Source organism: Pseudopodoces humilis, chromosome 6, assembly GCF_049639895.1.
Source record: "Pseudopodoces humilis isolate 2021_Gansu_Grassland_sample_001 chromosome 6, ASM4963989v1, whole genome shotgun sequence".
Classification (NCBI taxonomy): Eukaryota; Metazoa; Chordata; class Aves; order Passeriformes; family Paridae; genus Pseudopodoces; species Pseudopodoces humilis.
The window spans coordinates 49515421-49543404 of record NC_142205.1 but is presented as its reverse complement, the minus strand read 5'-3'; the positions used below and the strand labels follow the sequence as shown (position 1 = coordinate 49543404).

The 27984-nt window shown below is 39.1% G+C and overlaps 1 protein-coding gene across 2 annotated transcripts in view; it reads right to left on the bottom strand.

The window, feature by feature from the left end:
- Positions 1 to 1760: 1760 nt before the first annotated feature.
- The window catches only part of TSPAN5 (tetraspanin 5), an 80161-nt gene continuing 53937 nt past the window's right edge, over positions 1761 to 27984 (bottom strand). For both annotated transcript variants that reach the window (XM_088056326.1, XM_005517473.3), the window contains 7 exons: positions 22952 to 23002; positions 11836 to 11982; positions 9843 to 10013; positions 7837 to 7962; positions 4697 to 4744; positions 4445 to 4561; positions 1761 to 3902 (listed from right to left, as the gene is read on the bottom strand). In XM_088056326.1, the coding sequence (XP_087912452.1) occupies positions 3837 to 3902; positions 4445 to 4561; positions 4697 to 4744; positions 7837 to 7962; positions 9843 to 10013; positions 11836 to 11982; positions 22952 to 23002 (726 nt within the window). In that variant the 3' untranslated portion in view covers positions 1761 to 3836. The remainder of the gene's footprint in view (positions 3903 to 4444; positions 4562 to 4696; positions 4745 to 7836; positions 7963 to 9842; positions 10014 to 11835; positions 11983 to 22951; positions 23003 to 27984) is intronic.

Here is a 27984-nt window from a genome sequence, read left to right as displayed (position 1 = left end):
CCAAAGGGATGGCCAGGGCTTCACCTTCCTCAGGTGCAGCCACCCACTCACTGGGTAGACACGCGAGCATGGGCAGCTGACGCACTCCTGCTGCTCCATCAGGGCGAGGGACAGCCCAGACAGCCACTCAGAACTCACCAGCAAACTCTCCTGGCAGACACCTTTCATCTCCATAATAAACACTTTCAGGGGGAAAAGCAGTCATGTGCAAGAATCATTTAATCTGCATGCTACTATTTACATTTCAAACACTATTTACACACCAGAACTACAATGAGCATCTCTCTCAAAGGGGAGAGAAGAAGGCTTTCAGGACAGAGTACACTTGAGCAAGCACCCCCACAGCTTCAAACTCTAAGGGGCACAATCAAAATTATGGATTTTAAGCATAGAGATACTACTGCTACCAAAACAGACACAAAGAGATTAATCAAACATTTGTCCATTAGGCTATTAATAAAAATTAAAAAACAAAACAAAACAAAACAAAACAAACCCAAACAACAGAAAGGACTGTGAATACAGAGGGTATTTAGAAAGCAGAGGAGCAAGGACTGTGATGCCCTCTGGCAGGGCCCAATGGGATATATGGAAATAGCTTTAAAGCCAGTGCTGCTGCTGAGCTACCAGAGTCCTCGTTAGTAATGCCACTACTCAGTAAACAGAGCTGTTTCCCACTCCATAAGCCTGACAACAAATTTATGAACAACTACTGCACATTAAAGATAATTAGACTGATCTCTGAACTCACATCTACCCCACCACCACATCAGGCAGGCTAGAAATTGCCATGGAATCCTAGTGCCTACCACATCTTATTGCTTTAGACACTAAGCCCATGTAGCCAGCAGTTGTGCTTTAGTTGCAGCTCATGTGAACTTTTCTAAGTTTCCTGGGAGAAAGTTTGCTTATATTTGCCAGGCTCTGACAATAATACATTGATTTCCAAGGCCTCCCACAAGCTTTCCAAACTGGACACCTAAGCTGCTGAGTAGATGTTGATGGGACATTTCTAGGACATCTTACCTGATCTGTAGACAAAAAAGTGGGATTTAAATGTGTAACAGACAGCTAATCCTAAACATTCATTGCACATCCATCAAAACAATGCAAAAATGAGTAAATAAGTATCTCTTGGGAACAAAAAAAAAAAAAAAAAAAGGGAGAAGGATCAACATCCGCAGCAAAAAAGACAAGCTCTAGAAAAGTAAGTTATTTAGTGGTTTTTTTAAGAACAGTCAGTCATTCCGGGATTCAGAAGTGTTGCACATTTGTGTGTAGACGTGCAAGTCGTGAGAACAAGAATTGCTCAGCTTGGAGCATTTACCCTCCTATCAGTCTGCCACTGCCAACAGCACAGCCAGCAGACTGGAACTCAGAGAACAGCATGACAAGACAGAAGGCCAATACAGTACAACTGCAGAGATTCAAGTAGAAGAACGAAGCTACCTTCAGAAGCTCAGAGCAGCAACAGCAGTATTCAAGATCAGCGGCAACAAGGAATGTTTCTGTAATTAGGCTTTTTGTTTTCCCTCCAAACCAAAGCCTGGGATCACCATCAAGGCTCTTTGGTGGAGGGGTTATTTCCTCAACCCCACTCCCCTGATTCCTCCCTGCACCATTTTGTCTCAGTGCAGCAACACTGGTGCTGATGATCTGTCTGTCCTGCTACTATCATGCAAAACGGTATGTCCCTCTAGGGGAAAACAACTAGTAACTCCTCAAGTCAAGGAGTGGCTAAGAAAAACATAACACTGTGCTGAGGTGGAACCAACTTTATTAAGGACAATGAGTTATAATTACTTTGAAAGGCTTTAAAAATACTCTGAGTCATGGCTAGCCTTTAACAGCAGATACCAAAGGATATGGAGGCTGCCTGATTCAGAGCCAGTCAGTGGGAGTTAACCAGAAGAGGATGAGGTAATGCTCAAAGATGGGAGGACAACGGGTCTGTCTGAGGCATCTGTGAAGCACTGGCGTACCCATCACCAGCCTCCAGAGGGGAGAAAAACCACAGCCAACTAAAGCACAGAAAGGCATAATGTGCAAGGGTACATATGTTCATTTGTTTAAGAGTCACAGGACCAGAAAGGGCCTTGACAAGTCATCAAATCAGCCTTCTATCCATCCCCCAAAATAGGAGAGCTTTGAAAGCAATGTGTTCCTCTTCTCTACTCCATATACCTCCTGTTTCAGGAAACTCAGCTCAGAAAGATGTTACGTCCTTACCAAGGTGCTACACACCCTTTGCCACTGTCTGACCAAAGCAGGACCACAGCTTTCAGGACTGGTATGGAGATACTGAGAAGGGTCATAAAACATGGTAAATTTATACAAAGTGCAATAAATTAACCAAGCCATGGTCAGGTCTTTAGGTTCTCTATTATTAGTGAAGAAGAACAAATCAAAAGCGCTAAGCTGGATGGAGCCTGATTGAAGTCTTCTTCTACTGTTTGTGCTTTTTTCCACATTCTGCTTTCTTGTGTCCAATTCAAAAGGGTCTGTCTTAACTGATCTAATAAATGCTTCTATTTAAAGACTTTTACTCTGTTGCTTCAAGAAAGCTCTTGTTGCCTTTAGAGCAAGAAAGGGAGACACATCTCCATAGCATGGATTAGGTCACTGGAGGTAAGCATTTACTCTGGCAAAAACTGTTCTCTCCAACTTCCAAGAGAATGGGATATGATCTTTCCATAATCACATGCATTTATCAATAAATAAGTTTGGATTAGACTGAATTAAAACATATGCACATATTTAAAGCACTGGAGTGTCACAGATTCTTATTCCACAGCTCATGCAGGTAAAAAGAATTAAAGAAAAGAAAAAGGGAAAAAAAGAAAGACCAAAGCCCCAACTAGGAACAGACCAAAGAAACAAGCTTCGCACAAGTATGTCAAAGCATTAATATTAGTGAGATCCCTAAATACATTAGGTTACACTAAATTTCAGAGAAACAAAAGATTTTGCCATATCAGATACATAAGTTTTGACTTTTTTTAAGTTAATATATAATTCATTCTTTGAATATTATTCTTCACTTGGACCCAACATCTACACTGCTTTCATACATTTATACAGTCATATCCCATCCTTGCCTTAAGAGACTGATATCCAAAGGTATGGCAGCAACCCTTTTTGTCAAATATAAAACTCCTTTCCCTTCACACAAGGGTGGAGAAGGAAAAAAGATCTTGACAAAATTAAGCAATTCTCCCTTCTGCTGATTCCAACCTCAATGTACTATAGGGAGATAGTTGGAAGCTTGCATAAAAAAAAATTCCCTTGTTTTAAAAACAATTTCTTTTACTGTACAATAGATGCATAGAAAGTTGCTTCCTGCTTCATGGGTTTAGGCCTGTAGCTATGTTTAGCTGTGAAAACAAGAAGATTGTTCCTTTACAGAGTGGTGAGGAGATAGACCATCTCAGGAATATTTGGCAGCTATCAAAGAGCTCATGACATGAAGAATAAACAGCATATCCACAGACTACAACAACGCAACTCTGTCTCACTGAACACACCAATTTAAAAAAGTGTCCACTTGTTACTCAAAATCAAGAATACAGTAGAGATTCACGGCTCAACAGCTTTCAAAGTGGTGGTTTAAAAGAAAAAATTGTCAGTGAGCAGCAGATTTTCAATAGCCCACTCTTCTCTCCCCCACCCCAAAGAAACACAAGTTCACTGCAATATCAGGAACTTAGACTTGAGACTGCTCAGGAGAGAAGGCTTCCCTGTCACCCATGTCCATACAGCTTGGTGTCGGAGTGACACACTGGAGGTTTCAGAGGGTTTCGGTTGTCCAGTGTCTTGTTGTGGTTACTTCAGCAGTTTTACCAGCTGGCTCTGACAGCCTCAATGTCACTAACCAAATTCTGGGCTAAGCATATCCCAAATATCTGGAAGAGACAACAATTTATTCATTTGGAGCATTGGACAACTCTTTTCACACAGGCAAACTCCTTTGATTATAAAGAGCTTAGATATTAAATAACAGAGGCAGAAATTAAATTAACACTAAGTTTTAGAAGTAAGAATATTGCAGAACTCCTGTAACCCCAGTAATTTTATGGTGGCACCGGGTTCCAGTTAATTAACTGTTCTAGTCTTGTTTCAAAGCAACCATAAAGGCTCTCTGCTGTTCATTCAAGCACCATTGGAAACAGCAGGTCTGTACAGGCTTGAAAGTCTCTACATAAGCTTTATCTAACAGTGTTAGTTTCAGTCTGCTGAGAGTTGAAAAGAAAACAATGCATCCCTGTAGATAAAAATTAAGTATTCCTTAAAACAAAGTCTCATACATTTAGTTCTCACTGCTAAAACCCACAAACAAGACAACTGGCACTGCATTTACTATTCTCATATACAGTTTCCCCCCCTCATATATTCACTTTATCAATTATTCCTCTGTGCAACTCATTCCAGGGAACATGATGTTTACCTGCAGTAATGCTATCCCAATGAATATACCAGCAACTATGGTAAGGTTGTCCTGCAACCATTTCTCAAACTGAGGGACGCAGCCTTTAGTGTAGATAACAATCTGCTGATCAACTTCCTGCCAAGGAGAAGAGGGAAGAAAACAGATAATTACATTCAACTACATCATCAGTAAAATAATATCCTCTTCCAATAGGGATTCAGATCCTTAACATACCATATTAAGAAGGGGAAAAAAAAAAAAGCAGCTTACTGGTTTTTGCCTTGCATCATAGCCACACTGAGTATTAATAACATCTTCCTAGAGGAGAGAGAGAAAGAAGAGAGGCAATCAGTAAAATGTCTCCCCAATACCTTCTCCCAGCATCCTGGAGTTGATCCTGTATGTAATAAAACAATCACCCAAACTTTGGTTAGCATATTGCTTTAATAAAAAAATCATTCCTCCTTCTCTCTGTACTATTAATTATTTGCAGCAAACAAGAGTACATGGTCAAAAAAAATTTTATCTCTCAAGTCAGCAAACTGGGAAAACCAGCCCTCCATGTTCCAGATGCTAGCATTTAATAAAGGAACTGGGGAACATCTGTGGTAAATGAAAGAACATTCTACTGATAAGGTTTTGTCTGTACTAAAAAGTATGCCAAGAGTACTGTTGCCATTTTCACGGTTCAGTCTGTGCAGAATGAAGAGGTGACATGGGGCAGTTCGGTTGCAGAAGCTGCAAGCTCTTTCTGAGAATGTCTCTAGAACTATGTACAGTTCCTTTCCAAAAACCTGGAAGAAAAAAGAATAGATGGAGTAATCTGTTCTTACTGCCTGTTCTTTCTTATAGGAGCTTGATACCAATGGGAAAGGAGGGTTTTTTCCTACTCCCTTTCCTTTAGTACTCCCAAAGCACAGGTAATAAGATAGGCTCTGGCAGACTTTCTCTAGTGAACAAATGCTTGTCATTGGCAGCTGAAGCTCTATTTTTATTTTATTTCATGGTAATTTATTTCATGGTAATAAAAAGAAGCATGAAACTTTTGGCATCAGCCACAATGGCAGCAAAATATTAAGTTACTGGCTTATCATATAAAGACAGTAAGCAGAAGAAGGACTACTCAAGAAAGTGAGAAAATCAGCCAATCTTATCTACATGTACCAAACACCACAATTTAATCAAACTGTGGGAAGTGAGAGAGGCAAGCAGTGAAATGGATTTTAAAAAGCAGTCATATGGAAAACAGTATCTCCTATCAGCATGGAAAGCTCCTCTGTTTCCTCACTTTGCAGGAAGTCCAACAAGTCACATTCCGTCAGCTGCCCAAAGTGGATTCCCCTAATGGACATTCAAAATGCAAGTAACTTGTATCTCCCAATGAGATGAATGCTTCTGTTCCAGGATCTAAGTGCCACAGACTACAAGGAAAGGATGTAAAAGTACCTAAGATTCTGACAGAGGGATTTTAAGTTTTCTTCCTTGTATTAAATGCCTACTTGCTTCATCATTAATGTCTTCTGCCTTTTTAGCCTTGGAATTTGTTAACCAAAAGAAGGTACAAAAAATGCAATGGATATAAAAAAGTTTTCTAGACTTGCCTGTACAGGTATTTGGAACACTTCAACCTCCTTAACTACATCAAAATGAGCTACAGTAATCAAAATTTGTTTCAAGAAACTTATTTTAGCCTGCCTTAAACTTACCAGTTCCTGATTCAAGCTAAACTAAAAACAATAAGGCATCCACATAACTGTTTGCATCAGTCCAACACTGAAACCTAATTCTAAAAAGGACAAATTTGCTTTCCCACAGAATAAACCTGTGTTTATCACTGTAATTGAACCAATCACAGCTTGGTCACAATTATTTTACATGTATGCATGACTTCTAATGTTTTCAGTTTTTAGAGGCCGTTAAGGTTGCTGTTTCCTTACAGTGAATGAGACTTATCTGTAAATTTCTGCTTGCTGCATCACATCCTAACAAACGACATAGCTATTTTCACAACAGAGAGAAAGAGAGAACTTTAGGATGGATTATGTATTTATAGGATTATCTTGTACTGCTGTCACTGGTTTGGTTTTATAACAACTATATTTTTAAAACTGGGTTGTAATGACCTCTGTGTGGGTGGGTGGGTAGATAGGCAAACAGCAGAGGGAATCCTAAGCATAAGGTAATGCATGAGCCTAACCTACATTTTGTTTTAATATCCCATTGAAATATTTTCAGCTATGTTTGTGAGACAAATTCAAACTACTGTGAAGACATGTTCACTACTGAGGAACCAGAACCAGCCCGTGCAAGTGGTCGTGCCTTATCAGGAGAGGGGCAGAGCAGCAGCAACTGGATGCCAGGAGCACTGACTGCATTGCATTAGTCAGGCAGGAAGCACCTGAGATGCCTTTTGGCAACTTGCCTAACTTCAGTCTGTGCTAGACTAATACATTCAAGGAACTATAAGTCATTCCAGGTGGAAAAAAAGCCACAGCTGAATTGCTAGATAACACAAGCACTCAAAGCCAGCTTCTTTCAAGCTATATGAAGTCAAATGTATACAGTGCTAGGCACGTAACAGTTTCCATGCACATACCCATCCCTGTTCCAAGCCTTTCACTATCAGTATAATGTAAAGTGAAAAGCAAAGTGTAGAGTCCCTACACTTTTCACTTTACTCTTCTTTATTATTATATCCATATTTTCACTTTACTCTTCTTTATTATATCCACATTAGCAATTCATGGCTCCAATACTTTCCACTAGATGATCCAGAACTATAAATATTTTTAAAGGCATGAAAATTTACCAAAAAAGCTCCTCCCACAAACGATTTCTGACCTTTGAAGTCTGATTTCAGGTGACTGTAGGACAGGCAGTAATTTTGAAGGTAAAAAAACAAGTATGTAAAGATACCCATACCCAACTCAAGATTCTAATGCAAACATGTCAGTTCCTCAAGGCACAGACTCATTCATTACTGTACCTGGCACAAACTAGGTCAAACTGGCTTCAGCCTCAGGACACTGCATTAAATAATGAATAATACCTCCTCTAAAGTGTCTGATCTTAAGGGTTCCTGTTCAGATGAATTTCAACTGAAAGCTCACATCCTTCAACTCATTAAGTGCTTCTCATTTTATACTTGCTAAAATTAATACGCATGTTCAGCCAAGCCCATAGTTCTCTCTTTCTAATAAAAGCCACAAACAGTGAAGACTTAAGTTATCTTTTGAGTTTTGCTGACTGCAGAAGTTAGTGGTTAAGCTAAGCTGCAAGAACAAAAAAAAATACAGGTCAGTGAGAAGTTAATAATTAGGCTAAATTTCCAGACATAAAAAAGGAAAATCTTGAAGAGTTATTTACAATTGGAACAGCAGACCCATCCTACCCTCTAGACCATCACTTACAGCAGGGTCTTTAGTACAGCAAGAGAACGGCACACCACAGCGCTCTCGACTCGCGTTGGAATCTGTACAATTGAAGTAAATATTAAGGTTCCAGTCATCGGCTCCAAAAGCCCCACAGCACTGCCACTAGAACAAAAAAAGAAGAGCTTCTTAAATTTCAGAATGAAAATCTCAGCATTAGTAACACGCACCATTGCTGCCAGTTTCCCTCTAGCTTTCAAAACAAAATCTGAGACTCCCACTGTTTTCATTGAAACTGTTTGGGGTTTTTTTTGTTAGGTTGGGGATTTTTGTCATTTTTTAAAAATACCATTCCAAATGTGTAAGCTGTTCCAAAGTTATCATGTGATTAAAGTTACGTTCACACACTGCTATGCTGCTCTCTGGAGAGAAACCTGTGGGTGAGCTGATAAGCCTACACAATACCACAGGCCTACAAGCTCAGGCCTGAGGAACAGTAGAGCCAAGAGTACAATAAATATTCTGTCCAGTCTAACAAGCCCTGGATTTTCAAATAAACAAGCTCCAAGGATACACTGGTATAGCTACTCCTTTTGCCAGTTTAGGGGAACTTTGCCTGGCTGCAGGCTGTACATCGGACAGTGTGAACACACTGCTCCCTGAGCATCACACATTGCACAATTAACACCTTCATTGAATCTTTCAATGAGTAAATCTGCCAAAGGCAGGCTTAGTCTCTGGCAAAACATGTTGAACACATGAAGAATTGATGTGTTTTGCTGAATATACGAAGAATGGACTGGAAACCAGTGAAGCACTGGAAACCAGTGAAGTTTACAGCCTTCAAGGAGTTAGAATAATGAACCCATCTATGTCAACTTTAAAAAAAACACAACAAACCAACCACATTTTTAAAAGCACTGGAATAGCCATTTTCTCTTTCTAGATGTAGCAGTTCTCTCTGAAATACCTGATGTGTTGTCTTCATGCACTATCTCTACCATGGTTGAAGAAGTAATTCGTTCTCACAACTCATGCTGCCCCTGACTTATTTGCTGAGTGCGAATCCAGTTAGGAGAGAGCTTTAGGAAGCTGCAAAACTGGACTGTAGACTTTGGCTGCATACAAGTGGACCAGTACTTTCAGTTTGTAGTGACCTGTGACCTTCTTGCAAAAGATTCAAAATAGTGCAAGGATCCACATCCTGTTACTTACCATTCTTCCTCCAGGTTTAGAGAAGCAAATCAAGCATTGAAATTAATTTAATTGCAGAATGTACAAAAATTAGTAAACATGAATTCAACCAACACTTAGCCATGTTAGCCACACAGTGCCAGATTCATAGAGGACTTCATCAACAAAGGCCAGAACTGAGTAGTAGAGAGGGAAGGTACAGGCACACCTTGTGTGCAAAAGTCAGTGCAAGACTTCTTCACACACACTGAGAAATTACAGAGCTTAACCTGCACAAACAATTGCACCACTGGTTTCACCCTTCCCTCCCAAGTGCAGATGTGGCATCACTTAGAGATGTCCTATAAGAACTCTACAAGTGGCCCACTTCATTAGGCTAATTCTATTAAGCCTAATTCAGAAGAAATAACATTGTAGTTTCATTTGGACCAACTAAATACCTCTGCCACTCTGCAGTGTAGTGTAGCACTTCTAATGTTGCTAAAACTACACCAACATTCATCTTAGGACCAAATGAAGCTGAGAAAAGGAGTAATTTCTTAAACAGACATGATTGCTTTTACAACAAATTATTTTAACTTGGTGCATTTGACACACTATCTCTAAGTCTTCAAAAAGTCACCCCAACTCTTCATCTTGTTTTACTCAGTCATACATCAATAAAGGCACTTTACACAGGTATTGTATGCTTGTAGAAGTTCTGTAAAAACAAATATAAATATATTCAAAAGCACTACATGCTAGAATATTTCTGCTGCTCCTTGAAGAACAGAACAGATGGAAAGTTAAAAATAAGAGCAGGTATTTCTCAAAAGTAAGCTTTACAAAAAAATAAACATAGTCCAACTTACATATTCCTGTGTGAAGTCTATGAGGTTTTGTAAATCAATGTCATCTCGGTATGCTCTGATGTTGTTGTTTATAAAGAAATACAGCTGGTCCTTTATCCAGTCTTTGAAAACAAATGCTAGAACACCAGCAGTGAGCTCCAAGAAGAAAATAATTCCAAGAAATACAGAGAACTATAAATAAAATAAAAAAGGCTAGAATTATTTTCCTTTATGACCAAATCTTTTTCAAAGCTCACAATTATATCCAGTGATAAGGCTTTATCTGTTTCAGTGCAAGTTCAAGCCATTTTGGCACATAGGAAATTTCACATTAAAAACACACCATTTTTATTGGAGTTTAGCACAGAAACCTTAATTCTATTCTAACAAATAACAAAAATGGTAACAAATATCGAAACCTTGGACATTTCACTGAAATTTTCAAAGAGATTCAAGAGAATTCACTGTAAATTTCAATACACAGCTAGTCACCACCACATGTAGGGCCCTTGAAAACCCATCCTAAATTTCTACATAGGCACTTACATTTTAGAAGGCATAAACAACCAAGAGTGCTAGTAAAATGCTTTCTACATGACTTTTGCTTTAGATCCTCTCACGGGCAAAGCCCCGCCTAAGCAGCCAAAGCAGAAACTGGTAACAGCAGAAATTAATTAATGACTAAGTCGGAGCGGAATGTCTATGAAATGACTCACATCCACGTTAAAATTAAATGAGGCTGCTATGATTAATGCAAATGCAATGGATGCCAAAGGCATTACTAATGATCTGCCACTTTCTCTAAGCATTTCCACTGAATCTACACTCTTTTAAGCCACACAGGGGTCCTGGTATACTGGAAGTCCATCCCCTTTGCAACTGTGCCTTTGAGTTTCATTTTAATATGCTCTCTGTGCGTGTTCAGATACATTTTTAATTTCTCCTGCAGCTGCTGTATGGGAAGCTATTTCTGGTACAGCAGATGGGTTCATTTTAGGCAAACTAAGAGAAGCAAGGAAGAAGCAAAAAAAAAAAGTGTTACAAGCTGCTTTATAAATGCCTGAAGAACTGTGACTCTCAATTGCCTCCTCCCCTTATACAACATTACTGTGGGAGCCAAATGTGTCACTTGGAGGCACTTATTCCACTGGAAGTTTTTTCATGTATATATTAACAGTTAATGGTTATGAAGCCACAACTGTGTGCACAGGCTGTGCCCATCTCTGGAAATGGAGGAAAGAATTTTCTTTATTATAAATCTTCTATTTATCTAAAAGTGAACATGATACTGATACCCTCATTTTCAAAAGTCACAGGAGGAAGTCTTTCAAAATACAGAACCTGGCTACTTAGCTAAAAAAGTTCTGCATACTGAGGTGCATTTGTATACCAGACGCTCCTTCCCTAACCAACAATCCAGCCCAGAGTTCAAGAAAACTTCAATTTTCTTTCCACATCCTGGACTCTCCTCCCCCCTTCTCCTTCTCAGGCCCCAGCACTGAAAGCAGTGAAGCCTCTTCCATTTAAGCTGAATGGCACAGACTGAGGATATCAGCCAGACTGAGGATATTGTAACAGTCCTATCCCCTCTGTACCCTGAGGGGCCCTGGCACAGCAGAAGTCACATGGGTCACATTCACTGCAGCAACTACATCCCTCACATTTCACAGGCAGCTTGTTATGGACTCCAAGTTCAACATGCAGATTCTCACAAGAAATTTCTCTCTTTTTGTGACAGGGAAGCAAAATGTTAGGCTACGTCCATATGAAAAGCAGTACTTCCATGTTATGGTTCTTGCCACCAATAGCTTTGAGCTTTAAAAAAGTACAGCCAGTAAGTACCAGAGACTGAAGAACTGTAATATGTTAAAAGCTAAGTGATTTCATGGTACTCTGACACTGGATAACACCTTCCTCTCCAAAATACATTTTAAAAGCTTAACACAGTCAAACAGAACAGACAACATGGCACGCTACATAAATGAGGAATGTCACAGTTGCAAAAGCTACTTACAAATTTGAGAAGAAAAGTGTTCTCTCGTAAAGCTCCAATGCATCCTGCAAATCCCAAAATGAACATAACTCCTCCTACCACTAGGAAGAGCCAAACAGGATCAAAGCCTCCGAGGTCAGTGATGGAGGAGATATTGGACAGCACTCCCTGAGAAAAAGACAATGTTTCTGTTGTATAAATTCTGCCTGCATTTTTCTTCTTAAAAAGGAAGAAGACTACAGCAAAATAAATGTTCTGCAGTACAGCAAGAAAACACAAGAAAATCTTTGTATCCCAAAAGAGATAAAAAGTGCAATTATGTGCAATATTTCTGAATCAACATGTGAATGAGCAACAAAATGTTCTTGAAGAATTCTCTGTGAGAAACCCACAGGGCATTTTCTGCTTATTTAGCTATAATAAGTAGTCTGCCAGAAACTCAGAACAGATATTTGAACAAAACTTAACTCATTCCTATTACCCATGCTGAGATGCATTTTACGTATCATATACATTGTCTATGTAAACACACAGTTACATGTTATATAGAAAAAAAAACTGTTAAAAACAATAAAACCACCTTGAATTTAGCATTTACTCTCATTATTTATAGCAATTGTCAGAAATTAGAAGTGAGCTCTTAGGTTGCAGCATCTTGCAACAAAAAACTTTTCAACAAATTTTGACAAACTACGTATCTGGCCAATTCAACTTCAGGCACCTACAGTGCCAAAACCTCATTCTAGAAATGAAGTATGGCTACTGACTGCTTAGTGAGCCAGAAAAATTTGAAATATCGAAGTCTCTTAGTAGGCTGAAAGACAATTTAAGAACTTGTCTTGGGGCATGGTTTATACTAACTTAGGGTAGACCTATCATATGTTAAACCACATATGCTGTGTTTTAGATACGGCTGTCAGCACAGTCTGCTTGTAATGCCATTTTTGCCTTAGAAGCAAAGCTTGGGTTGCAACACCAGTAATCTTGAGGAACTATTTTAATTTTTTGAACACATTTTAGGCGGAGTTTGGCTGATGTTGAACAGATGGGTTGTATCAAGAAGCAAGTACAAAGTTTACCATATCCAGTGAGTTTGCACAGGAACAATTACAGTTTCCTAAGGCTTTTTGGCAGAAAAAAAAATGCTGAAGTGTCACTATTTCTTCATTCCCCTCCCCAGTGCTGTAGGTCAATGAAAAGCACACTTCTGTGTTTCCTCACAGAAGCCTGAACCCAGGCTGAGTGCTTTGGACTACTGCTTCCTCTAACTCCTGCATGATTCTGTGGCTTGGGAAACAGCAACATAGATCTCTACACCTACAGCTCCTTATTTGCAAACCTCTATGCTTCATCCTTTTTATTCTTCCTGTTCATACCCCTTTGTTTCTTTGAAATAGTCCCAAAACAGCAATAATTTAGAGGGAAGCTACCATAACCTCATTTCCAGAAGTTTTAAGTAACATTGTTAATGATGACTGCTCACAACTGTGGCTTTAGACTTGTGACACACATACATTCATTCTGAACCACTCAAAACATATCAATTGCCATGTAACCAATATCTCTAACACATTACTTCATGTAGTCTGCAACCATTTTCATAGTTTCCCAAGCAAAACTTGAGCAAGTAATAAATGAAGACAGTACTCAAAGTTCTTAATTCTGCAGACAAGGACAGAGTAAATAAAATATACATGTGAATTTCACCAATGCACACATCAAGGAGCCTTAGGAAAGACTGAAATCCAGAGAAAAATCTGACTCCAATCTAATCCTACAATACAAACAATAATCCAACAGCATGAATAACATTATCTAAGTATATTCTTTTTCCTCCTACTAGAGAAGACTATTGCCTGAGAGGAATGAAAAAAAAAAATCACATTCATCACTTTCCTCCTACATCACATACAGTACTAGCCTTACTGTCATTCATTAAAAAAGCAAAAAGATGTAAGGAACAATGTAACACAACTCAAAGCCAGCACTGCTATAAAAGTGGAGCAGTTGGCCCATCCCTTTTTCTGGTACTATCTCAGTGAAGAGATGATACACACCAAGATGAAATGAAGATTTACCTGTCATTAACACTATATCAACTTGTGCAAAAGTTTTTCTACTACTTTTCTTTCATTAAATTTGTCACAGAAAATAAATCCAAGCTAACTTTCTGGCTAAGAATAACAAGTAATATAAACAGGATAATCCAACAACACAAAACCTTTGAAAAAACCAAGGCCTTGGCCCTACACAAGTTAAGAGGCATGAGCTCTGCCTCAAGGGGAAAAACAACTACTAAAATTATTTCTTCACAAAGCTTTAAAGTCCTTTCCCCTGTGCTTATATAGTTACCATAAGATGAGAACAAATTCTGTTCTAACAAACATTACTACTCTTTTCTTGTAACATTAGCTGATTTTGGAATTAATGGACTGTAGTGTAGTGGAGTGAAAAAAATCTAGTCACTGGAGAAAGGATGTTGCCTTTGTTATTACTTGGATTTACTTAAAAAAAAATATCCAAGAAAGATTTAAGAATCCAAAATCCAAAAAAGATTTAAGTCTCTCTTCATAAGACACTGCATTTCTTTAAAAACAAAGCAAACAAAACCAAATAAATCAACAAAAAAACTCTAAGCAAATTACTACGCTAAATCAACTTCTTTCCATATGAAAGTAGTAAAATCCAAATTAAAAGAAATCCACGTAAAATTCAGCTCACATTTGTGGATAATACTGTTAGAGAAGACAGTTATATTACAAAAGTGGTAGTAACAAACATACTGCTTTGTTTTTGTCACAGTCACATTAAATTCGATGGCAACAAAATTTATTGAGCCAGTTTTATACTGTTTTTCCAATCCTGCCCTTTTTCCCTTTACTTGATTTTCTAGAACTGCCAGGCAGCCTGTAATGCCACATGTTGGCTGGCCACTCCTCAGGGTAGCTATGATCCAACACAAACTGCATAGATCAACACAGGCTTTATCTGCCATTGTTTGCTGTCCTTGGAAAGCACCTTTATGTGCATCTGTTGCTAGTCCACATATGGCAATCATAAGCCTAGCTTGGATAAATCCCAAATAACACATCTTAACAATGCAAAGCACATACTGCTTAATTCTCATTTGTACTCTGTATGCTCTCTGCACATGAACCGCAAGTTATCAGCGTTCTGGAGAGACATCTCAGGATACACTGTCTTCAGAGAGGCTTTGTCAATAAAACAATAGCTAGCAGTGGGAATGAGAAACACAGACAATGCTCTGTGATTACAGCTCAAGATACACAGAGGTAGTCTGATAGAAAATTACCACTTACTGCTTAGAATACAATTTTCCAGTCTTGTACTCTGGACACAAATAAGTTCTCTGAAGATGCAGCAGTGCAATACCTTGAAGTAAAGCATATTTTGCTTCAAGCAGCAGGGCAACAACTGGGGAATAATATCTCACTTTATGTTGTTAAGACGATCTAAATGTACAGTCCTCTAGGAAACTTCCTATTCACTACAAGTTTCTATAATGCCTACTACAACTACTACCACAATATCAAATATTTTTTTGGCTGCAACAGCTACTCCTGGGAAAAGTTTGACACAGAGGTACGAACATCTGGTAGTGACCAATTCTGTCTTCAACCCATCTTTAGCCAAAAGCAGAAGGAAACAATTCCAGAGGTGCTTGAGCAGAGGATGTGTAATCTCATAGTCTAACACTGCACCCTCCACAATGTCCTCTAAATCCTCAGGCTGAGCAGTCAGTCATGGAATAGATGGTGACTGTCCACTTCTCTCATACATCAATGCAAGACCTAAACAAACCACCTGTAAATACTTTAAAGTAAGGCTTTCTACAAATGCAAGGCATTTCTCCTCAGCAACACTATTGCAGTTGCCCTCTACAACCACAAGTGTTAAATCATTGTGAGTACTCTGATACTTTAACATCTAAAATTAGGAGCAATTTTTTCCTCTAGACGCATTTTCATTTTGAAGTACGGCTAGTTTTGAGGTACATGCACATCACTTTCTCAGCAGTTTAGGCATTTGTGTAATCTGTATTTGGCAGGAAATGCTTTGTTTGTACAAAGCTACGTACTCAAGTAATTTACTTCTCACTATGGTGTCAACCCAGGGCTCTGCTGTAGTCCCACAAGGAGAGCCAGCAGGACATGCTCCCTGGCTGATCTCCAAGCTCATCTGTTTGCTCTGTTCCTCCACCCTCCACAGCCTGTTGTATATAGCAGCCCATGAGTCGCTATTTCATATTTTAATCCAACGCAAGCCAAAATTTATTTGGTGTAGTAAAACAACAAAATCATCCATAAGTGAACTAAAATAACTAACAGTAAAGCTATGAAAAAGGTTCCTTTATTTGTGACATGTATTTCAGTCATTAGGATACAATGATGCATGGATGGAAGAGGAAAGACTGACCCCACATTTCTACCCCACCCCAAATTCAGGGGAAGTCAAATGAAATGGTTAGGACTTGGCTCTTTTCTCAACACAAGGGTACATTCCACCCACCAAGAAATGTGAGACAACCAAGCCAAGCCCAACAAAAACTCCTACACAACTGGAGTCTTCTCCTCCTGGTATGTGAGCACAGGTAAGAAAAAAGCCTGAGAGATGCCTGACAGGTCCTCTGGTGCCATGTTTTTCTCACGGCCAGAGCCCTCCACACTATAAGCAGGATCTCATGTATAGCTCAAGGGAGAACAAGGTAAAGGAAAAATGGTGGTCTGGAACACAGGAGCTTGTGAATGCCCCTCCTGATGTTATATCTGATGTTACATCCTGATGATACATTTATAGCTGCACAATGGTTTGCCTTTTTCCCATCAATAAAGAATAAGGAAGCAACAGCTACATACAAAAGCAGTAAGGGTGCACACCTCACCCCTTCTCCGTCTTGTACTCTTTAACATCATCAAAACAGCTTGTACTACTTTCCAGAGACAGACCCCTGACTCCAGCTTCTGCCTTGGATGCACATCTAGATTAATATTTCAGGTCAGATCCAGCAGTCCTTTTGAAGTGATCATACACAAGCTGTGCTTCAGTTCACACCAGGAACACTCTCAGAGGACACAGACTGGATTACTTAAAAATTAAGATGTGCCCCTGGAACACAACTCTTGCTCCAACCACTAGCAGGCATTTGGTCCACAAGATCACACTGGAACTAGGTAGAAAATAACTCAAACCTTTCAAAATCTGCAGTGTGCAAGCTGGATCTTCAGCACCACTTCCCCTCCTGTTGGTCCCCACTGCCTGCATTTAGTAGTAACAGCCCTCACAGGCTCATCCCAGAGCCAGACACACATCTCAGCTGGAGCAGCAACCCAGTGTTGTCACACCTACAGAATCTGATGCTTTCCTGGGTTCCTAAGGGAGTCACAAGTGCACTAACAAACTAGTGACATTTCCAGATGATCTGTTGCTAAACAGCTGCTGCTGTAACAGGCACAGTAGCAAACTGCAGGACAAGAGAGAATGGCTCCAACTGAAAACACTCCAGGCAGCCAGCAATTTTGAAAAGTTGACCCAGTAATAAAAATTCAAGGCATAAAGAGTCAGAGATAACTTAGGAGAACCATCAGCCTAAGAAACAAAGAGGTGATACAATAAGTATATATGAAATTTGGCCCACAGGATGCACGTAAAAGAAGGGGACTCTACAGGAGAATGGGAGAAGGCCACTACTTTTTTACCTTCCATTTCCTCCAAGATGGGGAAAAAAAACTTCTCTGCTGCAATAACTCATTACTGGGAGGAAAAAACAAAACAAACCAAAACCCCCCCCACACCATACACCCAAGAAATACAGAAGACCAGAAAAAGATACATCAATACAAGACCTTCTGAAACATCCATTTTTGCAAACAGAGGTTTAGCCTTTTCACAGGCTTGTCTGCAGGACTTAGTATCACTGGCAAACAGTAACATCTCGGGGGTGATGGTAAATAAAAGTATTTTCAAATGCATGATTTTAAAACAGAAAAATGTCTCTCTGCTTCGTTAGTCATAACACCATGGAGTTCCTGCATGCTGTGCATCAGAATGAACATAAGGAACAGAACAATATTCATTGAAACATGCCAAATCAATTCTACTCCAGAATTTTGTCTCTGCAAGCAAGAAACTAGGTGGGGGATGTTTACAAATCTAATTTCCTTGATTTTTGTTGGTTTTGCATTTCCCACAGCAAGCAGTAATTGCAGCAGAACTTGATTTTTCAAGTGTCTGACGGAGGAGGAAAACTAGTCTAGCTTTCTTGTCCTAACAAAGTAGAGTTCAATAGGTGAATAACTGGCATAAATACATACAAGATATGGATTTTTAGACTTTTCAGGATTAATGACTATCAAATATTGGTACTAGCACACCATTTAAGAGCCTGCCTGTTTAGACTGCATTTTTATGCATTGAGAATCAAATGAAGTGTAATAGTGGATCCCCTCCTCTCTTCTCCAGTCCTATAAAACCCACACACAGCCCTGTCTTAGAGGCAAGATATAGGCTTTGGGTATCCTTCAGCCTGTAAGGAACATCAGATATGTGCAGTTTCCTTGTTGACAAGAATTTTTAGAAGAACTGAGTGATAGACATGCATGCACTACAATTATGGAGTGACTAGTCTATCACTCCTTCCTGGTGTCCACTGCTCACTGGGACAATAAGAGAAGTGAGAATTTTGTCTTGAAAACAACTTTAGATTTCACTTCAGGGCAAGGAGAGACAGATTTGATCTGACAAATTATGACTGTTTCCATGTACAGAGTTTAGCTTGTCCGAGAACACCAAAGCAGACCTAAATCACCTTAGACAAGTGAAAGTCTATCTTAAAACTTGAGATTCAGATTTAGAGCTCCTGCTCACTAAGAATACAATGCTGGCATCCAGAGGTACCATACTGGCTCTCCAAACTACACACAACTTGACTTCTGAGCTGAAGCAACTCATTATGCTGATTTGACTGGAAAAGCTGAGAAGCCATACTCATGCACATTGTCAGCTTCTTCCACTTCTCCCTCTTCACTTCAGTCAACTTTATACACAAACTAAATCTAATCAACAAAATTTGAAAGATTTCTTCCCTACTTTACTACCTCTGACTTTTGCTACCTCTTACTTAAGAGTTTACCTCAAAACCACAGTGCATTCCTCCTAAAAAGTCCCTCTCCATCAACTATCTTATAAGATCTTATAAGAAGACATTAACAGCAATTCATCACTTAGGCTCACTACTCTTGAACATAAATCTCCTTGAAGTAGACAGGAAGCTTATTTTCCCAAGCACCTACTGGTATCACAGCACAAATGGCCTTAAGACCACAATATCTAATATAGACAGCAAAGGAGGGAAACAGACATTTTGTACAACACTGGTTTATTTTTAAAGAGTCAACAGAAGACATGACTTGAAGTGGTTAAGAAAAACAATGAAATATAAACATTATCCCCTGCTACTGAGCAAAAGTGCTGTAAGTTGCTGAGGTTTTGCACAGACTCTTTGTATGTTAACAATGTTCATGTCACTGTTGCAGGGAGGAGGGTGGAAATCGGCTGCCATGGATGAACTATTTATTGGTACAAGCCCAAGCCTGGCATGCCTCAAAACACTGGGAGACTGTGAGCTATACAGTCCCACCATGTATAGATAGCTTCATTCATCCCCAGAGTTTACTGCCCCCCACCCCACCCCCAGCTCTCTTTCAGGTTCATGGCTCAGAATGCTAATTGCCCAGCTTTTGTTTAGGGCTGGCTGACTGGCTGTCAAGCCAATTCTATTGCCTACTTGACAAATGAGCTCTTTTGCCTCCCTGCAAAGGCAGTAAGGAAGGCCACAAGACTGGATATTGTGCTTTTCTTTCTCACAAGAAAGTTTAAAGGGGAGAATTCAAGCCAACTTAGCAAAAAAAGAGAAACTAGGCACCAAGTCCACAAATCTGTCCCAAACTGGTTTTAACTAGCAGCGAATAGGACTCCTGTGAAGTCTGAATTATTTTGTTACATCCTACAATTTTAATGTGGCCTGGAACACTATCTTTTTACCTTGAAAAGATTCTGTGAAGCAACAAAAGTATACACAAGTTGATGGCCAAGCTATAAAACCACACAGCTGAATATAAAGCTGCACAATGCAAAACAGAAGTTAATCAAAATCCTCCCCACCACCAAATGAATTTTACAGTAGGAATCCTGATGACCTACTCCTGCAAAAAACCCTTACAAATTTACACATTACACAAGCAGTGTCAAGTTCAAGTCTGATAAAGTCAAGTTCATTGGGGCAGCACCAAATCTTCACAGAACAGGTGACATCATCTGGCCATGTAGAACCATATTGTGATTGCTTTGGAAAAATCTCCAGACAGAGACTTCATTCAAATCATCTCTGAGCGAACTATGCCAGTACTTGGTCACCTTCACATTATAAAAATAATGTGTTTGCTGATGTTCAGGGGAAAACACCGCCTGTGTTTCATTTTGTGTCCGCTGCCTTTGTCACTGGGCACTACTGAAAACAGCCCGGCTCCATTCTCTGAGTTCTTCCTTCAGGTATTTCCATACATGAAGATTCCCTGAGTCTACTCTTCTCTAGACTAAACCATCTTACCTCTCTCAGCCTTTCCTCGTAGGAGAGAAGCTCAAGCACCTTAATCACCTATTCAGCCCTTTGCTGAACTCTCCAGTATGTCAGCATCCTTCTTGGACTGGGGAGTCCAGAACTGGCCTAGGTGTGGCCTCACCAGTGCTGAAACAGAGGGGAAGAATTCCCTCCCTCAACTTGTTAGCAACACTCCTAGTACAGCCCAGGACACATTTGTCCTGTTTGTCACAAGGTCACGGTGCTGGCTCACTGTTTGACTTTGTGTACACCAGGAACCCCAGGTCCTTCTCTAACAAACTGCTTCATTGTCATACAGTGTACCATTACAACAGCCCATAATGCTTAAGGGGTATCCATCCCAGCCTTAGGCAAGCAGCAGACTAGCTAGAGAAGTGCTTTTCAGTTATTTTACAGATCTCTCAAGCCCCTGGCTTCCATCTTCAATTCCTCATGAACAGTAAGAATAACTCTGTCTGGGATCTAACTGGGTCTGCTCTGAGCTAAATAACACAGAGCCTATGAGTACCTGGAACTTGATCCTGCTGACAGCAGCTTTTGGCCACTGCCTGTCCTCTAAAGAGCCGAGTGAAATAAAAGACTCAAACTGGTTTGGCACAAGTTCACCTATACCTAATACAGCATTTTGATTGTTACAACCATGAATTAAAACACTCCATACTAAGCACTGCAAAATAAAACAGCTAAAGAAGTTGGGGAAATATGATAATTTTTCAAGGAAAAACCCATGATTTAAACCAATAAACAGTATTTTATTTTACTTGTTAATTTAAAAATAAAATAAATCTAAAAACCTACTACATATGGAGCCCGAGTCAATGCATATTAAGCTGTGGTGGTCTTATTTGCTCATCTTAAAACAACATGGCATTTTCTCCTACTTTGAGAATCTGATTAAAAGTGGTTTAAGATGATTTGATAACAGACATCCAAATCTCAAGTAAAAACAAGAGCTTTGACTTCTGGCTATTAACAATTATGAATTGAATGCATTTTCCCTAGGAAAGGGTACAAGCTTTCCCATACAGAAAATATGTAAATCCTAACAAACCAGGATTCCACCAGAACGCCTTCTAGCTGTTAAGCCTGGCATACTTTAGACATCAAAGACTAAAACACTATAAAAACTATAGCTGTTTTCCCTTTATCTGCTCATTCACACTAAAGAGGAATCATTTGTGTTACCTACTGTAATGATACAACAATGTTCAAATGTCTTGTGTAGAGCCACTCCTAAACAATGCAGCTCTCTAAGGCTTAGACATAGCTACAAGCTCTGAGAGTATGTTCAGAGTATTAAATAAAATATGTTTTTACATCTTTGCTGAATAAAAAAGTCACAGCACCTCTTTCTAAGCCTATCTGAGCTATCCAATATCAGAATCATATGGTATGTAAATATGCACATATATATATAGGTGTATACAGTGTGCATTAGTTAATATCTCATTACTGTTTGTAATGATCTATATATCCAGGGCACACAGAGCAATTAGAATATAAGTCAACAACTCAAAATTTGTCCTGAATTTTTTAGAGCCAGAACTCCAGAGCTTCCAAATGTGTTATTTGTTCTGCTGCAAGCACCAGTTATTATGCCTTAAGTGAAGATCAATTTATAACTTACTCAGTGTTTTCCATTAAAAGAAGAAAAAACAATTATGTAACTGAACAACGCAGCATCATTGTTAACAGACAAATTTTATTATTTTCAATCTTTTCAACAAAGAAAAGGAAACACGGGCTTTAATTTCAGCTGTTGTCTTTTTAGAAAGCCAGACTCTTCATCCAGTAACCCAAGACATACTGACTTGTTTTGTAAATTATGCCTTGACAATTTATCTTCTTCCCAATTTCTACAGCAAGCAAAATAAAAATTAGGCTCTGGTTCAGAAATGTTTTCTCTTTCCCTGCCCACTCACCCCACACACACTTCCCATTTCAAAGCTGATTTTAGAGTCTTGCAACAAAGGATGTTCTAGTGGCCAGTTTAATTTGCACAAGAAAAAGCAACAGTTATTCTGCCTCAGGTTTCCCTTGGTTTTCAGGGCTCATCTTGATTTTCAGTTTTTTGGGTTTGTTTTCTTAAGAGGAACAGCAATTAACATACTATGTTAAAGCAAAGCCTGGTTGGGTATTTTCAGGAAGCTGCCTTCTAAGACATGTAGGCTCCCCCTTCATTCCTGGGGACACCCTGCCCATAACTGCCCCAGCAGGGTGTTCTCGTATCTGAGCTGCAGTCTGAGTGTGTAAGGATTGAAATGGTTATTTTATGGGCAAGTGTCAGACACCATTTCTTGCCAAGGTATTCTTGGGAAGATTCCAACGATGTTCCTCTAAGTGACCCAAGCTAAGGTTTTATTTGACAGAGAGGCTTGATTTTGCTTCAGTAGAAACTGTGTGTGAACACAAAATATGCAACATATTATTGTTTCAGTATTTCATCAGAAAAAGAGAGATAAAGAGGAAAAACAAAGTTTGGTGCTATATTCAACTTACCTTTTCATTCCATGCCCACAATCCAATCCCAAGAAATGCTATGCCAAGGAACTAAAGGAAAAAAAAAAAAAAAAAAAAAAAAGAGCAGGAATTAGAAATTTGTGGTGGTTTTTGTCTGTTGTTTTTTTTTTTTAAGATACATAATGACTCCTCTGCTGGATAATAATTTTATCAGGACTGAGGGGCACTCAGTGAGAGCTTTACAATATGTATCTGGTTTATTTTACAATTTACAAAACTTTAAGTTGAAGAATTTAAAACTTGCACAACTCAGGGATGTCCCACAAAGGACCAGTAAATGCAATAGGTGTCACTTTATCGGTACCGAGCAAGAAAGGTTCTTTTTGAGTTTGTAGGACTCAAAGCAAACTCCACACTCAAACAACACTTTTGTTTGCTATTTGACTATTGCATCACCACTGCCTGTACAAAGCAATTGCCCTGGCAGCATTCTCCCAGTGAGAAAGAGATTTTTTAAAAAAATCTTAATTACACATTATTATCAGTTTTAGCAATGCTGTTCACATAAACTAACCCATAATTTCTGAGGGGGAAAAAATAATAAAAATAATACCGGTCTGAAAGACTAAGAATTTTTAAAAGCCCTGCAGCTAACAGTTGATAACTCTTCTGATACTGTTTCATAAGGGAAGTTCCATTCCCTTTCTCCTCCAACGGGTTCAAAAGCACCAAATTCAAGAGATTGTCTTTCCCCCGTGGTGAAAAAGAGAACACAAACTTTGATTTTGGTATATCCCTGTGTCCTCCATTCCACTGAATAATTTCAAATGCATCATTTCCCTCCAAATCTACAGGGATTCCATACAAAACCTACACTAATGATCAGTGAAACAAGCAAAACAGGCAGAATAAGCACTCCATCTCCCAACATGATTACCGTGTATTTGGCATGATACAGTATCAATCACATAAAATGTTTAAAAAACATTTAGTAGATGTCTGAGCACACGTCTAAATGTCCATCTGTCCAACTTGCATATTTGATTTTGAAAGTGCCAACTACAAAGAAAACTATTTTCACTGTAGTTTCAGGGCATATAATAAAATGTTGCTCAAACATAAAACTGGTTTTCTTTTTCACTTCTCCACATTGCAGCGTACAGACTTATTTTGGCACATAAATACCCTTTCTTTTTTAGATCTGTGTAAACAGTGAAGAATCCTAATAATTTCTCTTTTGCAAACAGAACAAAAGTGTTTTTCTGTTGAAAAGTGGGTGGAGGCAGGAATATAAACTTTAAAACCCTTCCCAGAAATGATTTCAACAGTTTCAAACAAAGACTCCTTCCTTAGATGCACTTTTTTTGAAGGGGCAATTTCAGCTTTGTATTACAAAGGATATCTGTAAAGCACAACCCATTATCAAGCAGAATATACTTGCTATGATGCCCTGAAGTTCCCAAACACCCCCTGCATTTCTGTAACTTTCTTCTCCAATTGTTCATGCCAGCTACCCAAAGGACCATACATACTGGGAATTAAACTTTTCCTTTTTGACTTGAATAGTCATGACTGTAAATTTAAACAACAGTCAGCATTCTTCAAATGAAACTTGCAGGCTTGGCTGCAATTTAAAAAAGATAAATGGAAATTTTTCTTAGATGGAAAGCAGGACAGCTGGTCAAGAAAGTCTTATTTCAGACTTCATTATTTATAAAGTACAATATGTGGATTTGAGAAAGTCAGTACAGCTTCTTGTGATAAACCACAAAAAAAGCCAAAAAAGGTCATCTTACCTGTATCAAGACTGCCTTTTGTATGTTTATAAAGCTTGCCAAAAATTGTGTGTAATCTTTCTGACTGCAGTCATTATTTGAAACTTGAGATAAAGCTGTTCAAGTTTCCAAATCTCTCTCAGACAAATGCAGCTCTCTTTTGCAGTAACAGACTCCTTTCCTTCTTTCTTACACAGCTGAAGGCATCACAGTTGAAGAAAGAGGAATGAGGAGGAGGGAAGCTACATATTATAAAAATCCATAAATTACATTTGGAAGTGGCAAATAGTTATATGTAAAGGGGCACAAAACATTGTTCTGTGAACAGGTTAATATGGTTTCGAACAGAACAAGCATGGAAAACTAGAATGGAAGTATTTGACCAGTGCATATGAATGCAACTTTACGTTCATATGTATCAGCTGCAGGTCTGGCCTGGCTTCACTGACTTTACATAAATTTAATCCAGTCAAGCATCCTGATCCTTCACCAGAACTTGAGACTTAAGGATAAGATTACCTCATGATTTGTAAAAGGTGACTTAGAGTAAACTACACAGGTCTCAAGCCAGGCCGAGCTCACCCCCATTTACAGACTACGTGATCAGACCATACTGTGCTAAACTGAAGCACCTAAAAAACAAGGTTGTCTAGCTTCTGTCAAGAAAAAACCCAGAAAACTCAGGTTTCAGAGTTTTCAAAAGGATAAAAGAATTACATGCCCTCTCATATCCGCTCAGTCCTCTCCATACCCTAAACTAGAAATGATTTTTTTGAGAAGATAAAGAAGAGCAGATGAGGAACAACGAGCAAGATCCATTAGGAGAAAAACGATTCAGAATGGAATCACTAACTCTATCACAGGATGCTGTGGAAATCAAAAGCTTAATGGCATTCAGAAAAAAAAAAATAAATAATTAACATTTGGTCCATAGCTATTGAAATGTGATTCTGATGCAGCTTCTGGCTCAGAAAGTTTTTACACTGATACTCACTGGGAGACTGAAATCAGGAGACGATTGCTGCATGCATGTTTTGTTGGTTAACTGCCTTTTGACTTGGAGGAACTTTACTTGCACTATGTGAAACAAAATACAGAGGTAGACAGACCACCGACCAAAGCCCCTACAGCGATGCCCTAGGAAAGGCCCACCTTTGCACAAACACAGCCTTCTACAGGGATAAAGCACACAGACTGCTCTCTGTACCCCCCACCAGCAGAAAACAGACGTTCATGAGAAGGCTTACACCTCTCACCAGGATTAACTTCGGATTTTCTTGACAATTATGAAAGAAACTCCTGCACAGCCTAAAATTACTTGGAAGCAATTCCAATGAGCAATAAAAAGGTGGAAGTTTACCTCATTATCAACAAAACGCTTTACAGAGAAAAAGCCTCAATTCTCCACAGACGTCTAATAAGAACATCTGGCCAAACTATAAATGGTCGCTGCTGCAGAGCATGTAAAATCTTGATTTCCTTTCTTATAAAAAAAAATTCAGGAGAATATTAAAACATTTCTCTGGAGCATTAGCCTGGAAAAAAAACCAAAACAAAACAAAACAAAAAAACAAAAACAACTTGCATAGCAGTATTTTCCCAGCCGTAAGTTTTCTACTCTCAAATAAAACCCAAATATTTTCATGTTTCTCTTCTATAACAATTAAATGTATTTAGAAATAGAAGGTGTAGCAGTATTTGTGCTGTTACTCTGCTTGTGAAATTCACATGCTGATTTCCGAAGTGAATTGAGCATTTTGAGCTGTACGTATTTTATTCTCAATCTTGCCTGCGTGGAGGAAAATGATTCTTTTCTGGTAGGGATGCAGCATCACACAGCACAGCATTGCATTTAAAGGCTATTGGGGAAAAGACTAACAAAAAACACTAACAAAAAGCTCAGAAAATCTTTGAGAGGCACTTAATCATAGAGTGACCAGCAATTATTAAACATAGGGAATTTTTTCATCTCAGCTGACATTCTTAAATAACTTGGCACCAGTTTTCAACCGAAAGGACAACAGCAGCAGGCCAAGCAGTAAGAGGTTGGTTAATGTGCCACACGCATAAACCAATGTACCTTCCAAGTGTGGTTACATTAAACACTTGTGAGAGGTGGAAGTCTTGTGCAGGCACCTAATCTCACCCTCCTTGTGACAACACAAACACCAGCCAAACCCTGCCAAAACTGCTGAAGTTCAGAACCAGAGCTTTCTGGCTAGAGCTTTTCTGGTTTGTTGGGTCAGGGAAGCAGGGGGCTGCGTGTTTAAGTCCTGTATTTTGGAAGTGTGAAAAACTCCCACCTGCCCATCCTTTGAGGTGCCACAAGAAAATTTTGTGCATGGAGTTAGCATGGAGACTACCAGGATTCCCACGGGCACTTCTGTGTTTCCTCCACACCAGTATGTTGTAGGTCATTCACTGAGCAAGACTTCCTGCTGTGACTCAAGCAGCACAGCACAAAACACGAGGTACAGTATTTTACCAACAGCACAGCGGTGATCAGGACAACATGAAATACAGCATTTCACACCCTGAAAAGTCAGGGAAACACATGGCTCCTGAGCTTTGTATATGTATAAAGCAGTGCTGACAAGCTCCTAAATGAACTCCAAAACCCCAAATGGACAATTTTTCCCAAAGAACTTCCTCTGCAGTAGTCTGTGCTCAGACTCAAAGTTATTTTAGCGGCAATACTCACTGCTTATTTAAAGTATTTTATGTCAAATAAGTCCTTTTGCTTTTTGAAGCCAGAGCAAAAAATGAGCTTCATGTGTGTGTCTGCTTTTGTCAGTGTCAAAAAAGTATTTATTTGTTGGTTTTGTCACTTGTTTGTTTTTAAGTAGCTCTGGCAGAGAAAGAGCACCAAAGTAGCAATCAAAATGAAGTTTCACACAGTTTTCTTCTCTCCTCCAAGCCAGTGATGTGCACTCTCCTTAAAATGTCACTTAGCATTCTCTCAAGCAGAACAGACAGGACATCCTCTCATACCCTACAGCTTTCACCTGGACCAGTATCACATAAAAGGGAAGTACCAGAAGTCTGCTCTTATTTCTTTTTCCATATGCCCCAGTTTCAATGACTTTTCCATTCTCAACATAAATTGTTAAAGCATTTCATTTTCAAGTGGCTAAAAAAGTGTGCTGATGAAAGGAGAGGCAAACCGCTCAAAGCACACCTATATATATATATACACATCTATGCTAATGCTTACAAAGAATGCTTTCCTCTAAAGCCCATTTCTTGTTTGCCTTGAGATCAGCAGCAAGAAAACTCCACGTACTACAGTCAGTGAAT